Source organism: Carassius carassius, chromosome 31 (genome assembly GCF_963082965.1).
Source record: "Carassius carassius chromosome 31, fCarCar2.1, whole genome shotgun sequence".
Classification (NCBI taxonomy): domain Eukaryota; kingdom Metazoa; phylum Chordata; class Actinopteri; order Cypriniformes; family Cyprinidae; genus Carassius; species Carassius carassius.
Genome location: NC_081785.1, coordinates 20,957,114 through 20,974,774, shown reverse-complemented (window position 1 = coordinate 20,974,774; position 17,661 = coordinate 20,957,114). Strand labels below are relative to the sequence as shown.

The following is a 17,661-nucleotide window of genomic DNA, read 5'->3' as shown; positions in this document are numbered from 1 at the left end:
TGAACTGGATCATAAGAGTCATTTGTCGAGCCCGATCAAAGGTTGAATTTACAGCTGCTGGCACGCTTTAACTCGAGTGGTCTAATGTTAACTCATTTATCGTATCTATCGCTGGGACGAGACTTTGCCACCATCAATCGAAAATGACTCACAAAAGAGTCTAGTGCTCACTGTTCAGATCGCTCGCGAGCACAGCGCGCGTCTCTGTTTTTTTTCTTCAGCTAATCCTCACACAAGACTGACAATGCCTCCAAATCCTGCAAGTAGTTCTTTTCTTTTTATTAAAAACATAAAGGTTAAGTACATGAAAAAAACGAGCCTACAGTTTCATAAATGGGAACAATTATGTAAAATGTCTGTATTACTCAAGGATTTTGACAATGATCTTTCTAGGCTACAATATCCCATATATTAATCCATGCTTATTTCTAGAATAATGTTATGTTTAATGTTGATAAATTTGTAGAATCCTGTCTTGTTTTGAGGTGTGTCTTACAATAGGCCTCTGTCATAAAGACTCCCACATTAAAAATAAGTTTCATAGCTTAACATCAGTTTCATATTTTATTTAATAGTTTTGTAATGTGTTCTGATTAACAAAATCCATGATGTTAAAACAAAAGAGAGTCTTAAGTATATATATATATATATATATATATATATAAAGCTACAATTTATTACTATATTACCTCTATATTATTATTATTTTGAGAAGTAATTGTTATTTATGCCTATAATTAGTGTTTATTCTTGAAATTATATTATAATTTTTATATTCCAAGTATAGTGATTACCTCAAACTTTAGAAGGATACTACTATTGATTTGATGGTTAACATGAATGAGTCTTTATACATTAACTAGACTTAATGAGGATAAGAACATGCTGCGTGTTCATGCTGCGAAAGTAAAAGATTAGCTAGATGCAGAATGTGCTGCTGTAAATATATTTTTGACTTTAGTATTTGATTAACAGGATTTGATATCACTCTAATTATTGTCCTTAACATTCAAGATCGATAACTGGTAAACCAGCTTATTCATCAACTTTTTAAAATTCTTTATTATTTGTAAACATTTTTAGATCTTTCAGCGAATGCTGAAATGTATATTTTATTCTTTACGAGAAAGCAGTCTAAAATATATAATAATAATAATAAAAATACATAAAACATACTATAAATTTTCTGCCAGGACAATAATTTCACAGACATTTGTGCTAACTTTTTGCATTTCTGAAAACATAATAAAAAACATAATAACATTTTATATGGAATAATCCTTATCTATAAGATAAGAGAAAAATACGGTAATAAAGCATTGCCAAATTTGTTCCCATGGTTGAATAGCACATTATTATTGTAATAATTTATGAATTATTTTGTTAAAATGAAATAAAAAACTCTGTCTATTATCAAACAATACACTTTTTTAGAAAAGATGTATTTCATTTAAATTTGATTGATTGAATTGTAAAAAAGACATCATCCTCAATACAGGATGATCACAGACATACTTTAAACCCTAACTGTATGATTATTGTTTATTCAGCTTTCATGAACTAATGAAGGGACTCATGGAATATTTGTACTTATGCTTTTTAAAATTATTTTTAATTTGAAAACATTACAAAACCATTAAAATTAACTAGAGAAAAAGGGTGATAAACAGAAATTGTGACTGGATATAGCATATAAACACATATTTTCTCTTATACAAACGCATACATTTTAACCAGAATGTTCATGTCCGTTTCCATTTGTGAATTATCCAAATACATTTAATAAATCTAATATAGGCCTAAAGCTTCTTTCAGCCTATGAAGAATTACTTGAGCACAAACACTTATCTGTGATTTGAGGGCGGTGGGTTAGCACCCTTCAGGCAAATGAGACGTGGAGGTTTAGCCGTCACACTGTGTTATGACGTACTTTGAGTCTTTCCTCCTGTTAGATAAATTTGCAGTCCTGATGGTTGCTCATGGAGGTGGCGACTGCTGGATTAAACACTAGCACTCACGCAGTCGCAGCCATTGTTAGGCCAAATCCAACCGAGAGGACAAGCTTTGAAGATTAGAGATTATATCTGCCATGCTGCCATTGGGATTACTGTTTATTTTCTATAAGGACAAGCTGAAGTTGCCAGGAATAAGCAGCTTTTTTGTCACTTAGAGACAAAACCCAAAAGATTTTTGAAAGCATGTGCTAATCAATCTATAATGCGAATTGTGCATGTAGTATGGTTATCATATTTAGAGTAGTGGCAGCAGTCATAAACTCCTTCGACAGAGTTGCAAGCCTATTGTGCCTTATCTAAGGGCTTGCTGATAAAAGTTCATTTTCATTAAGTAACATCGTACTCTACTCAGAAGATCAGAGACCTTGTACTTTCAAATTTATTGCAATTTTTTATTTACATTGCTATACGTGAATTCTAACTAAAACTGAGATTGAGAATCTAAGTGGACATATTCACTGGTTTGTTGATTTTCACAATAAATTATAGTGAATTGTATTACTTAATAAAAACATCTACATTTGACTGTGAGAGCACCATAGATTTTCACCATAATTTCAGTGGTTATTCCCAATTAAATGTCAAATGTCATGTATTGTTATTTTTTGTTGTGAAATAAAATAAATATATATAATGGTAATAATAATGATAATGTAGTGTGAAATATTTAATTAAATGAACATTAAAAAAAATCTGTTCTGCTGTAATGGGATATTTAACATTTCTGTACAAATACCAACACATTTTTGTCTTAATTGATTCCACTGCTTGATTCAGTGACGATGGAAAAACACTCACTTATATTTGTTCTCTGCAGATCAATGTCCGTGTCAACACAATGGACAGCGAGCTGGAATTTGCAATCCAGTCGGCTGCAACAGGCAAACAGCTCTTTGAGCAGGTAAGCAACAGCCAAAGGCTCCTGAAATCCTCCAGAATGATTTTTTTTAAAGCTAAACCGGTGAGACGATGTGAAGAATCACCTGTCTTATGTAGTTTTTAACCCTATACCGATTACTGTATCGTACACACATTTCAAAGGCCTCTGAATCCGAAACATGATAAAAACTTTACTTCAAAGGTTATATTTCACTTACTGGACTTTAGCAGCTTAAGCTTTACTTGATTATTCATACATTATTTATTTATTTATTTATTTTTAAATGTGAGTATCAAATATGATATATCAGCCTTTGGTGGAACATTTATTTGGACGTGTATTATGATATTTTTTGGAGGTATATTAAGGATTAATGTGCATTTTATATAGGTAGTCAGTTATACTCTTGTAAAGATCTCACTGATTTACTTTGCAAGTAATTTCAACTTACTTTTCTGGTCATATACTGTAAATATCAGCAGATTCACCAAATTGCATACTTTAACTAGGTTTGGTCCTCTGAATAAGAATGTATCAAATATGATACTTTGATTTCATAAGTCAGTCTTTACAGGGTTAAACCAAAGGCTTAATTCCCTCCACTTGGAACATGTTTAGCTTCATTCTGCATGCTGGGAAATAACTAAAAGTAATAGCAAAATATTAAGTAGAGTTCCTATTCTATTCAATTAAGACGAGACTCCCATTGCTTGACCTAAAACACAACGTCATGGTGTTTATCAAGGGTGATTAGATGTATGTTTTAAATGTATGACAGTTTGTTCTCATACATTTAGAATTGGGTTAGTCACTTTATCGTCTGTGTTGATCTGTTCAGGTGGTTAAGTTGGTGGGTTTGCGTGAGGTCTGCTTCTTTGGCCTGCAGTACACAGACACCAAAGGCTTTCTGACATGGCTGAACCTGGACGACAAGGTATTATTGATTTTTTTGAAAAAAATATATACATATTTTAAAACCTCTTCCTGCACTATATTGTTAGACGAGGAAAAAAATCTTAATATTAACAATGCTCGGATTAATGTTAATAATACATTAATAATATATTAATAATACGTTAATAATGCATTGATGTTAATGGTATTCACAGAAAGTTCTACGATTGTCTTAATAACAATTTGCAATCTGCTAATATCATACATGGCACACGTACAAGTATTTTATTAGTGGCATTGCTAAGACAACCAAGCATCAGTATAATTATCATCCATTTACTCATAAGTATTAAACTTTGGTGCATAACTGGTCTTGCTCCATTTGATATGAATGATACCAATAAATTGTGTAGCGTAATGAGGAGGGAATTGATATAGCTCTTGATTTTTGCATGGCAGACGATAAAACAGACAAAAGAATCCTATAGATTTACTGGCATCCAACTCATATCAACAGACTAAAATATCATAAATGTAGGAGTGGGCTTTTTTGACTTGAGTAAGCATTTAACCACCATAGCAAACATTCAAAATACCCTAGAAACTGCACAGGGATGTTTCTAAGTATAGGTTATCTATAGGTGGAGATGTAGGTGTTAGCCTTATTTTACTACTCTTACATTTACTACTCTGAAGGCTCACCTTCTGACATGTGATTCAACATGTTGCTGAATGCTTACAAAATTTGATTAAGACTGTTGCTTATAATGCAGTAGGGGGACTGAAAATTTGTATTTGTGAAAACTGGCTTTTGTGAGCAAACACATAGTTTCTTGGAGGAACCTAAAATTATTTTTACCTACCATTTCATATTACTTTCATCACCACTTTTGGATTCGCTGAGTTTTGTGGGCCACATCCCAACATTCATTCTTCATTCTGATTCTGTAGGTGTCCTCTCAAGAGGTGAAGGAAGAAAACCCTCTGCAGTTTGAGCTTCGGGCCAAGTACTACCCTGAAGAGGTGTCTGAGGAGCTGATTCAGGACATTACGAAAAAGCTTTTCTTCCTGCAGGTGAAGGAAAGCATCTTGAGCGATGAGATCTACTGCCCCTCAGAGACAGCTGTTCTGCTGGCCTCCTATTCTGTTCAGGCCAAGTTTGGAGACCACTCACCAGAAGCCCACAGACCTGGATACCTAACGAGTGAGCGGCTTCTGCCTCAGAGGTGAGTGGGGAGACTACTCAAAAAACATTCATTCACTGCTTTCTAGTGCTCAGAAATTACTCGCATACAGCAAGTGGTGCTTGTTCATGTTCCTGGAGGTCTAAAGTTCAGTTCTAGCCCTGCTCCAACACACCTGTTTGTAATTATCAAGGGTTCCTGAAGATCTTTATTAGCTTGGTCAGATTGGGGTTTTGATTGGGTTTGGTGCGGCACCTCGCAGGAAAGTATGCTGAAGATCTCTAGGAATATAACATCTCGGTTACGTATGTAACCTTGGTTCCCTGAATAGGGAACGAGATGCTGCGGTGACGTCACCACGTATGGGAACACCTTCGGTGTGACGAATGTCTGAAGCCCTATACCATCTCGCCAATCCTATTGGCCAAATAGCGCGCGGCACCGCCCAACATGCGTACGCATATATATACCTGGTGCCGCGGGCCATTTACCTCAGATTTCATGAATAAAGAAGAAGAAGAAAGCTATCAAGGTACGGCACGGCCAGAACCGCAGCATCTCGTTCCCTATTCAGGGAACCAAGGTTACATACGTAACCGAGATGTTCCCTTTCATAGGTCACTTCGATGCTGCGGTGACGTCACCACGTATGGGAACGCTATACCATAACGCCTGACGTACCTGATAGGTTGGATCCAAGGAAGCATCTGCTCAAGCGGAGAGAACCCGGGAGCCAGGAGCCATCCTCACATCCAGACTGTAAGACCTGATAAAAGTGCTCGGTGAGGACCAGCCTGCCGCAGCACAGATATCATCCATAGAAGATCCACTGAGAAATAGGCCAAGGAAATAGTCTCCACCAGCCAATGGGACATGCGCTGTTTCGTAACTGCATGGCCTTTATTCTTATGTCCAAAACAGACAAACAGCTGGTCAGACTCACGCCATGGGGCAGTACGATCCACATAAGTCTTTAACGCTCTCACAGGGCAAAGACTTAGATCCCCAGACTCTGCCGCAGCAGGGGAAAAAGCCTCCAGGACCACCTGCTGAAAATGAAAAGGATTAGACGCGACCTTAGGAACATAATTAGGCCTAGGTCGCAACAACACTTTCACAGAGCCCGGTGCAAACTCCATGCACGAGGGTGAGACAGAGAGAGCCTGTAAATCCCCAACTCTCTTGAGGGAGGATAAAGCCATGAGAAGAAGTGTCTTCAGAGTCAGGATCTTATCCGATACAGTTTCCAGGGGCTCAAACGGATGCCCTGACAATCCCAGTAACACAATGGATAAATCCCATGAAGGAACTCGCACAAGGCGGAAAGGTCTCAACCGTCGCGCACCCTGTATTAAGCGAGAAACCAGTGGATGACGACCCACTGAGACACCACCTATATACTCATGGTAAGCTGAGATAGCTGCCACATAAACCTTCAGGGTGGCTGGTGTCAATCCGTCCGAAAAACGGTCCCGAAGAAACTCCAGTACTGAAGCCACAGGGCAGTAAACTGGATCCACATCATGAGTTTCGCACCATGTCATAAACAGTCTCCACTTGAAAGCATATAAGCGTCTCGTAGAAACTGCTCTAGAGTTTAGTATAGTCTCGGTGGTTTCAGCAGAAAGACCGGGACATATCAACTCACTCCGCTCAGAGGCCACGCCCACAGATTCCACAGATCTGGCCTCGGATTGCAGATCCGTCCCTGTGCTTGCGATAATAAATCCCGTCTGAGGGGAATCTCCCACGGAGAGCCCGCTAACAGATTGATGAGATCCGCAAACCACGGCTGTGTGTGCCATCGCGGAGCCACCAGCAGCAGCTGTCCCACTCTGTCCCACCGTATTCTGCATAATACCGATGGGATCAGACGAATCGGGGGAAACGCATACAAACTGGTCCTGGGCCAGCTGTGAGCTAGCGCATCCAGACCCAGGGGTGATGGAGGGCATAGGGAGAACCATAGCGGGCAATGCGTAGTCGTGCTCGACGCGAATAAATCCACTTTCGCTTCCCCGAAAATCCGCCATAGGTGATTCACCGTTTGGGGGTGTAATCTCCATTCCCCCTGCTCCAGAGCCTGTCTGGATAGTAAATCCGCTCCGAAGTTCAGTCGTACGGGGATGTAAACAGCCCGGATCGACAGAAATCTGTCGTGAGACCAAAGAAGAATACGTAGTTTCATCCACCACTGAAACGGGCGCATGTGAAGCAAACCCAGATGAATTACGGGAAGCGCCGCCGCCATTAGACCTAACAGTCTGAGGCACAGTCTCACCGTCACTGTGTGACCCGCTCTGAAGTGCTGAACGCATGACGCAATCGACTGAGCGCGCGGGAGAGAAAGCTTTGCTGTCATCACGCGAGAGTCCAATTCTATTCCCAGAAAAGTAATCCGTTGAGAGGGGACTAACACACTTTTCTGGAAATTCGTGCGTAAGCCTAGGCTGTGTAAATGATTCAGCACAATATCCCGATGAGAGTGTGCTTGAGTCTGAGATTGCGCTAACACCAGCCAATTGTCCAGATAGTTCAACACACGGACGCCCCAGAGCCGCAATGGGGCCAGAGCTGCGTCCATGCATTTTGAGAACGTACGGGGAGCTAACGCTAAGCCAAAGGGAAGAACGCGGTACTGATACGCTTTGCCCTCTAAAGCGAATCTGAGGAACTTCCGGGGTCTTTTGATGATCTGAATATGAAAATATGCATCCTTCAGATCGGTCGTGACAAACCAGTCGTTTGGTTGAATCTGAGACAAAATAGACTTTACCATCAACATCTTGAATTTGCTCGACCTGAGTGCAAGATTCAGACGGCGTAAATCCAGAATGGGTCGTAATCCGCCGTCTTTTTTTGGTACCACAAAATAACGGCTGTAAAACCCTGACTCCATCTGAGAGGGGTGTACTTCTTCTATAGCCCCTTTGCTCAGTAGAGCTGACATCTCCTGTCTCAGCACCGCTATATCCATTGGTTTCATCACCGTGGAGAGAATTCCGCGGAAAGGGGGTGGGCCTTTCCGAAACTGAATGGTGTATCCGTGACAAATTGTGCGTAACACCCATTGAGAAATGCCGGGCAAGCGTTCCCACGCGGCCCGAAATAATATTAGTGGTCTCAAAATGTCCGTTTCCTGCAACGCTGTTGCACACATAGAGATGTCCGGGCACGAAAAACTCACGGTGTTCGGGCACAGGGGAAGTATATGCATAGCAGTCGTTGCATCTCGTTGTACGTAATCCTAAAACGTGTCCACGGCAGGAATTAGGCCAACAGATTGAGCATCGGGCTCTGCCGCTAGCGGAATAGCGGCGGCTGTGCGAGTCGTCAAGACGGGCCGTTCGAGAACGACCCTTTGAAGCGCCCCTCGAGCTCTGAAAACTGGATCGTGCAGAGTGTCTGAGGAAGCGTTCGGTGTTACAGTTCGCTCCAATGCTGTTCGAGGCGCTGTTTGCGGCGACACAGTCAGGGTTTGAGCGTGGGGACTGCAATGAGAGTGTTGGATGCGCGAAAGCGATCCAACAGCGCTCTCTAGCGGAGGGCACAGTCCCTGGCAGGCAGCAAAAAGATCAGGAGCTGCTGTTCGGTGCCCGAGAATGAGAGGCATTGGCCGTCGAACTCAGGTTCAACCTTTTTCGTTGGCGTTGTTGAGCCGGTGGAACAACCCTAGGGCCCCAATCCTTGCGAGGGGGCGCCATAGGTGAAGGCTCTTCCCGAGAGGCCACTCGCTGGCAGTGAGAGGAGGTGTTGTTTCGCTGCTCTGAATTTCTCCACCACTGAAGTGACAGCCTCTCCAAACAAACCGTCCTTAGACACAGGGGCGTCCATGAGAAAAGATTTATCCTTCTCCTTTATGTCGGTGAGATTAAGCCAGAGGTGGCGCTCAACCGTAATTAATCCAGCCATGGAACGGCCCACTGCTCGAGCAGTATGTTTGGTAGCGCGAAGCGCCAAATCAGTTGCTCGCCGTAATTCCTTAACCGCCTCAGGTGTAATACCCTCCCCTTCATCCAATCCTTTTAACAGCTCCGCTTGGTAGGCCTGAAGGACCGCCATAGAATGGAGCGAAGCAGCCGCTTGGCCAGCTGCCATATAGGATTTCCCCACTAAACTGGACATGACTCGACACGCCTTAGAGGGAAGGAGGGGGCGAGACTTCCACGCCGCGGCCGAATTAGGCGCAAGATGCTCGGCGAGAGTCTCTTCCACCGGCGGTATCGCTGCATAGCCATGGCCCGCCATATCAGAAATGGTGGCGAAATCCGTAGCCGCAGTGTTTGTGATCCGCGCCGAAAACGGCTGTTTCCAGGACCTCGAAACCTCCTGGTGGAGATCCGGGAAAAAGGGTAAAGGCCTCCGGGGCTGCGCAGGTCTCCAACTAGTCAAGAAACGGTCGTCCAGCTTCGAAGAAAGTTGGGCCTCGGCCTTCTTAACCTCCCATTCCAGCCCCAATGTACCCACTGCACGGGAAACCACATCCAACAGCTCACTGTAGGAGGGGGAAACACGCCTCTCCTGTCCACTAGGAGGGAGAGGGCTCGTGTCGGCCGCGAAGTCCTCAGACCCCAAGGCCGCAGTGGATAGAACGTCGTCATCATGGCGGTCACAACCGAAGGAGACGGCGCTACATGCCTCCGGTGTGGGCCGTAAATCCTCACAGGAAAAGACGACAGGCTCAAAAGTTTTTCTGTGTATTAGGGTAGGGGAGAGCGAGCGATGTGGAGAATAATTTTCCAGCGCTGAGCTGTCCTCAAACTCCATGTCACACGTGTCACCCCAAGCTATCACCTCATGCGGTGCCTCGGCAGTCGCAGAAGTGGTGTGGCGGGGGTTAGACACGGCGACATCGGAGAACACATCTACCCTAGAGCGCAGCACTCTGAGCCACAGGCCATTGCAATGGGGGCATGAAGAAAGGCCGCTAAGCGCCTCCTGTGCATGGTGTAAGCCTAGGCAAACTACGCACCTGTCATGAGTGTCCCCCTTAACGATGTACCTAGTACACGGGTCCTTGCACTTTTTGAAGCTCATCGCATCCGCGGAGAGGAGTATACTGCTCGTTGATGATCGCTGTGAACGCGAGATAATAGGGCACAGAAGATTCGCTTCGTACTGAAGGGATGAAATCTGAGGTAAATGGCGCGCGGCACCAGGTATATATATGCGCTATTTGGCCAATAGGATTGGCGGGATGGTATAGGGCTTCAGACATTCGTCACACCGAAGGTGTTCCCATACGTGGTGACGTCACCGCAGCATCGAAGTGACCTATGAAAGGGAACTGAGGACCCTTTAAGCCTAAAGGTACAATTTGTAAGAAATTTGCACTAAAATATCCAAAAACCACTAGGCTAGTGTTATATATTTTGTCCAGCTGATTACTAACAATATCTCCAATGTTTTCAACTACTTGTAAATCATGAGAAAATTCCCATTCTAAACAGTGACACGGGGCAGTGCAGTCGCCTGTCAATGACGTTAGTTACGCTTTTTTACTGCCTTTACGGACGTAGAAACCACATGACATAAGTTTCATGGACAAATGCGGAACTAACTAGAGAAAAATGCAAATCTCGCTTGTGTTTTTCTCGACAAGTGAGTTGTTTTGATTCGTATCTTTACAGAAAATGTATGCTATTATAGCGATCAACAAGATTAGTATTATGAGGCATACACGTCAAACGCGAGGCATCGCGTCTCTAGACCCACGCGAGGACGCGTCTGATCCATAGTCTGATCGCATCTTTGCATTGACTTTGTATGTAATCTACTCACGCAAATCGTTGAACTCATGTTAAATCCATGATTTATCTTTCAGTCTGATTGATGGCCGTCAGCGGTTGGGTAGAAGACAACAAATCCCATCATTCCATGCTCCTTCTTAGCGTCATCAAACCACGCGATTGTTACTGTTTTGATAGTGCGCCCTCTAGTGGCAGGTCCTACAACCTGTACCTTTAAATTGCTTAATTAGAAAAAAAAAAAAGATTTAACACAGATTAAAATCAAGTTGGCTAAACATATTTTCATTAAGAATGTAAAAGCTGACATCATTTGGACATGTGAGGAGAATGCAGAGTTTTGTATTCATTTAGTAATTCAAAACTAAATGATCAGAATTCAGCTAAAATAACAGACTTCTACTATGTTTAATAGTAACTTGTTACAAAAAGTATACTTTATTCAGAATTTTACTGAAATCGCTTCACTATTGTTGCTATATATTCATGTAAAAATGAAAATAACCATAAAAATCTACACTTATCTATGCTTATTGTTGGTGCTGCTTCTAACCATCTGAAATTCTTTTTAGGTATGTTTGAGAGACTTCTATTTAGCTTTATTAAAAACATAAACAAACATTTACAATGAAGCTACTTAATATTCCACCACATGTGAAAATTTATATAAAATTGCAAGTGTAACAAGTATATTTATTTATTAATTTATAAAAGTTTCCAGAAAAAGAAATGCATGAAAACACATTACATATTTTAAATATTTTTTTAGAATATAATAATCTTTATCTACAAAGAATTTGCAACTGCATTTGCATGTTTTGGCCACTTTCAATTACTGATAAAGAACTCTGACGACTCTAAATAGACAGAAATTATTCATATTTTGGCCCCAAATATATTTATGTTATATGGTCACAACACTTTAGTCATATGATTCGAAGATTAATCATGGATTTATTATTGTAAAAGTAGTAATAATGTTTTTGTGGATTGATTATAATTTGTATAAACACAGTTTTACTACAAATACTACAGTTAAACTATGGTTAGTGTAGCAAAACAATGACTTATTTATGGTTCCCTTGGTTTAACTATAATAACCATGTTTTTTTGGATTTAAATGTAGTAAAACCATGGTTCATGTTTCAAAATGGAAGGTGTGTTGATATGATATTCTGTGTTTTCAGAGTGCTTGACCAGCACGAATTTTCTGAAGAACAATGGGAGGAGAGGATCCAGATTTGGCACGAGGAACATAGAGGCATGCTCAAGTGAGTTGGACTTATATGCTGCCATTCAGCTTGCCTTCATGTCGCTCCACAAAGTTATAATTTCTTTACATTTTTCATCATCAGGGAAGATGCCATGCTGGAGTATCTAAAGATCTCACAGGATTTGGAAATGTATGGCGTCAACTATTTTGACATCAAGAACAAGAAAGGAACAGACCTGTGGTTAGGCGTAGATGCTTTGGGACTTTACATCTATGGAAAAGAGGAGAGGTAAACATTTTTTTGAGCAGGGCCTGATTATTTAGAAACAGTGCCAGCGTGGCACCTATCATGACTGTGTGGTTAATGAAACAAGCCAAACAAGTCAACACTAACACATTGTGCTTTATTGAGAGGTCTTTGCACCTAAGGACTAATGGCCTGCAAAGTCTGTGATTTTTCTAATGTTTGTTGAGAAACACAAAAAAGACAATTAAAAACTGTCAGTTGCATGAAATACATTTTGGTTGTTCTTCATTACTTAGGTTGACTCCAAAGATTGGATTCCCTTGGAGTGAAATAAGCAACGTTTCATTTGATGACAAGAAGTTCATAATCAAACCCATTGACAGAAAAGCTCCTGTAAGTATTTGCATCAATCATTTTATGTATTTTTTTTTTTCATCTGAAATTATTGTTTGTGTGGGCCAATGGCAAATAACATCTTAGAAGATGAAGAAAGGAAAAGTCTTTTAAAAATCGAGATATTATGAAATTAACTCTTTGTATTAATGCTGGTTTCCATGTGGCTTGGAAAAACTTTTATACTTAAAAAAAATTATAATTTCAATTTAATGATTAAATGATAATTGTCATGTGGAGTAACTATTTCAAGTTAAAATAGTAAAATAATGTATTTTTCTAACACCTTGAATATATATCTTAATCTTTATTTTCTTAAATGTATAAATAAATAAATAAAATAAAAAAATATATATATATATATATGTTATGCGTCCATGAATGTTAACATTCTTCATATGAGAAGTCTATTCAAATGTTTGTTTTTTTTTCAATCATAAAGGCTGGTTGGAATATATTTACCATCTTGTGACCCATTCTGATCTCTCTCTTGTTCTTACAGGACTTTGTGTTCTGTGCGTCTCGTCAGTGTATGAACAAGCACATCGTGGAGCTGTGCATGGGAAACCATGAACTTTACTTGCAGCGCAGGGAAGCTGATACCACTGAGGTGCAGCAAATGACGGCTCAAGCCAGAGAGGAGAAACAGCAGAGACAGATGGAGAGGTGAGGACACAATGTTCATTGCTCAGAGAGCGTCATTATCAATGACCAGCAAGACACCAGCTCAGGGCAGATCATCACTCATTTAAAAAATGTATTGGCCAATAAAGGATTTGTCTTTTTGTGTGTTATTTATTTTGTATTTTTTTTCCATTTGTGAAGATTATTTCCCCCCACAAAGAGTACATAATTAATTGTGTTTTCTACCTGTTTTTTTTTTTTATTATTATTATTCCCAGAGCCGTGTTGGAAATGGAGGAAGGGGAAATGGAGGCAATGGAGAAAGAAAAGGAGCGGGTGGAGATAGAGAAACTTCACCAGTTTGAAGAGCAGTCCAATACGTTTGAGAGAGGCAAGAAAATGTTTCTACATATCTGATCTCTTTAATATAGTAATACATATTTTCTTGGATAGATAGATAGTTGAAAAAACAAACATAATCATAAAAAACTTTGCATTATTACATTGCATATTTTACTTTGTAAAAAAATATATATATATTGTCACGGTGTGGGAGAGAAGGTCGTAAACGAGGAAGATGATGATGATGATACAAAATCTTTAATAATCTTCATAGGGGTAATCCATGAGGAGACGGCAGAAACAGAAGTACAAATCGACGAGACCGGACAACCAAACACTGAACTGAATGCAACTTATAAGGGGAACGATAATGAGGGTAACTGACCAGACACACCTGAACATAATGAGACAATCAACACGAGACAAAAACTAGGTCACGCAGAGAACATGAGGAATGAAAACACAAGACAGTGCTGTGGTGTGGCATATTTATGTATTGTATACATTTCATTGATTAAATGTATCTTTAAATATTTAATATTTAAAAACATAAAGTGAGTGACTGCTGCCTCCCTATGGTTGATTTTGTGTATTGTTCAGATCTGAAAGAGCAGTTTGAGAGCCCACGCATACTGAAGGAAGACAGAGAGCGGGTCGAGGAGGAAGCTGAGAGACAGGAGGCGCTGATGGATGAAGAACAACTGGCCAGGCAAGATGAGGACCAGATGAAAACTCAGGAGCAGCTAGTGAGTGGGGGACACCTTTACACACACAAAACGCACCTTAAAGGGGTCATATGATGCTGCGAAAAAGAACATTATTTTGTGTATTATGTGTAATGCAATGTGTTTCAAATGAATCAGTCTGATTTGGTGAAATGGTTTGACTGGCACACTAGACTAGACGAGACAAAACCATTAAAACACGTTAAAAAACTAGGCATTTGTTTCATCCAGTGGGGAGATAATTACTGATTTTAATGGCTTATACTGTCTTTTGAAATCGCATCATATGACCCCTTTAAACAGTGAAAATCTACATATTCTGTGATGGATTGTTAGTGAACTGAAGCTTGATTTTTATTCATGTATAGGCAGCAGAACTGGACGAATACACTGCAAAGACTGCCTTGCTGGAGGAAGCCAGGAGAATCGAAGAAGAAGAAGCCAGTGAATGGCAGAACAGTGTGAGTTTTGAACAGTATACTCAAGTGGTCAAAATTTGGGATTAATTTAGATTTTTTAATCCGTCTTTTGTTGAAGTCATAAAAGTGGAAAATAGGGATAAATTTTGTTCTTATAATGGACCTCTCCAATTCTCTCAGGCTGAAGAGCTACAGGACGATCTGGAAAAGACCCGTGAGGGCTTGCAGCACGTTATGTCGTCCCCTGTGGCAGATGCCCCCATGGCTGCACCCATGTCCCGTACCATGATGGAGGAACCCTTAGGGAACTATAATGATGATCAAGAGGAGAACAACAGCATCTACAGTGCTGAGCTCCATGTGGAGGCCATAGAGGACCACCTTAATGAGCAGGAGCACATCTCAGAGGCAGAGAAGAACGAGCACATACAGAAACAGCTCATGGTAACTCGCCTGTTACGTTTTTTGGGGATTATGATTTATTTTAGAATAAATATTATTTATATTATTTTCAGTTCATTCACATACATATACATACATAACACTTACATGTACTGGAGATTTTGATTCATCTGAGTGATCCACTGAATCTTCTGAACACCTGAAACACATCCAGATTCGTTCACTGATTTGTTCAGTAAGTGGAGGTTATGTTTAATGTTTTGAGGATTTTGAAGGATTATATCATTCATTCAGGAGATTCATTTAAAAAAAGAGTTTGTTCACCTTCAAATACACACATAACACTTATTTGTAGTAGGGATTTTTATTCATCTCAGTGGGTCATTGAATCTTTCCAACAGAGTCAAGTTTTTTTTTTACACCTAAAAACTGATCAGTTTATGTTAGTTATATTTCTGTAAGTGAAAGTGAAGTGAAAGTGAAAGTGAAGTGACATTCAGCCAAGTATGGTGACCCATACTCAGAATTTGTGCTCTACATTTAACCCATCCGAAATGCACACACACAGAGCAGTGAACACACACACATACTGTGAGCACACACCCGGAGCAGTGGGCAGCCATTTATGCTGCGGCGCCCGGGGAGCAGTTGGGGGTTCAATGCCTTGCTCAAGGGCACCTAAGTCGTGGTATTGAGGGTGGAGAGAGAACTGTACATGCACTCCCCCCACCCACAATTCCTGTCGGCCCGGGACTCGAACTCACAACCTTTCGATTGGGAGTCCGACTCTCTCCGACTCTCTAAGGGGTGGTGTTAGCGCAGTGGATAAGACGCATGCCTGTGGTGTGGGAGACCCGGGTTCGAATCCACTGTGAACCGTCAGTGTGTCCCTGAGCAAGACACTTAACCCCTAGTTGCTCCAGAGGCGTGCGACCTCTGACATATATAGCAATTGTAAGTCGCTTTGGATAAAAGCGTCAGCTAAATGAATAAATGTAAATGTAATGTAACCATTAGGCCACGACTTCCCCCAATGTGACTTAACAATGTAAGTCACATTGTTACACGTGTAGGTGGTGACTGATACGTTTTTTATTTTTTCATATTATCATTCGTTCAGGAGATTAATTCAAAAACATGGATTTGTTCACTGTTATTCTTTCAGGATTCATTATTATCAGGACTCAAACCAGTGAAAAAAAAAAGAGATTCAGATTTGTTCAATAATTTGTTCAGGTACTCTTTCTGTAGTTTACATGATTACAACAGTATTTTTTTATTACAACAGTAGGCAAGTGTTTTTATTTTTTTTTCAGTGAGTCACTGTATCATTTATTAACCAGTTTCTGCTCAGAAAACTACAACGATTTACAATTTGTTGACAGTTTTAAGGCTTTATATCCTAAATTACATTAGTCTGTTCAATAAAAGACATGATTTATTCATACAGTTTGTTTACGAACAACATTCCACATTTATCTGATTCCTTCATGGATTTATATCAAATCACCGCTTTCATATCAAGAATCCATGCGTTCAGTTACGACACTAGTATGAATTATATTTCCCCTCCCACTTTTTCATTTCCATTGACCCATTTGTATGTACATTGTGACTAATTCTTAATCCTAAATTGCTTTTAGGCCCTGAACTCTGAGCTGGCAGAGGCCCAAGATGACACTAAGAAGACTAAGAACGACGTTCTGCACAAAGAAATTGTAAAAGCCGGGAGGGACAAGTACAATACGCTGCGTCAGATACGCATTGGCAGCACCAAGCAGAGAATAGATGAGTTTGAAACCTTGTAATGGCTGATAAATTCTCCAATTAACTTGCCACAAATGGCCTCACTTTATCTTTGCCATTGAAAAGACTGGATTATTTATACAGTCTGTACACACTACACAGGTAATGTAGTTCTTATTTCTGAAAGATATGGAAAACACTCTTATTCAAGGCACTAAAATGATATGTGTGTGCTGCCTTGAGAACACTCTTGAGATCTTATTTATGCTGACTGTGCCAAAGGCTTTGGCTTGTCATCTTTTATGGGAACCTTTTAATTAGTGCTACCTTAAGATCTTTTGCATTGAAAATGAATGTGGAGCAGCATTATGGTTTTATGTTTAAAAAGGCAGAAAAACAAAAAAAGTGCAAATATATAATGATAGAGAATTATGGATAATTATCTAAAACATGAATATGATCAAATAGTGGCCATAACAAACAAGTCAATGTTTTTTTTTTTTTTTTGATGAAAGAAATGCTGCAGTGTATATTATATTAGATTGTACATTGTCATTGTAATATTAACAAATAATTACATTCAATTGATTTGAATTAAAACTGCTGTCCAGTTACTGTGGGACATACAATGTATTGTTGTTATTATTATTTTACATTGAAGTGTGTTTAAAAAAAAAAGCAGCCTAGGAACTGGTTGACAAAGACAGGAGCACAACACGTTGACAGCGGGATTGTTCAGAATACCAGAAAGGTTTGCGTTGTCTGTTTACCCAGATGTCCTCCACTTACGCTCTGACCATTAAAAGAACTAGTTTCATTCGCAGTGATGC

At 40.1% G+C, this 17,661-nt stretch overlaps 1 protein-coding gene across 1 annotated transcript; it reads left to right on the top strand.

Annotated features, from left to right (window-relative positions):
• Positions 1-2,805: 2,805 nt before the first annotated feature.
• Positions 2,806-17,314, top strand: LOC132111755 (radixin-like). Its single transcript, XM_059519345.1, has 12 exons — positions 2,806-2,916; positions 3,734-3,829; positions 4,741-5,015; positions 11,908-11,991; positions 12,076-12,222; positions 12,477-12,573; positions 13,076-13,239; positions 13,476-13,588; positions 14,140-14,285; positions 14,633-14,725; positions 14,864-15,127; positions 16,729-17,314. Exons 1-12 carry the CDS (start codon positions 2,854-2,856, stop codon positions 16,891-16,893), a joined length of 1,707 nt encoding a protein of 568 aa, XP_059375328.1. The 5' UTR covers positions 2,806-2,853; the 3' UTR covers positions 16,894-17,314.
• Positions 17,315-17,661: the final 347 nt, after the last annotated feature.

Excerpts from the sequence above, each read along its gene's own strand:
- LOC132111755 (XM_059519345.1), top strand. The coding sequence starts at position 2,854 with ATGGACAGCGAGCTGGAATTTGCAATCCAGTCGGCTGCAACAGGCAAA. Across the intron at positions 13,240-13,475 it reads CAGCAGAGACAGATGGAGAG|AGCCGTGTTGGAAATGGAGG; the intron begins GTGAGGACACAA and ends TATTATTCCCAG. Across the intron at positions 13,589-14,139 it reads GTCCAATACGTTTGAGAGAG|ATCTGAAAGAGCAGTTTGAG; the intron begins GCAAGAAAATGT and ends TGTATTGTTCAG.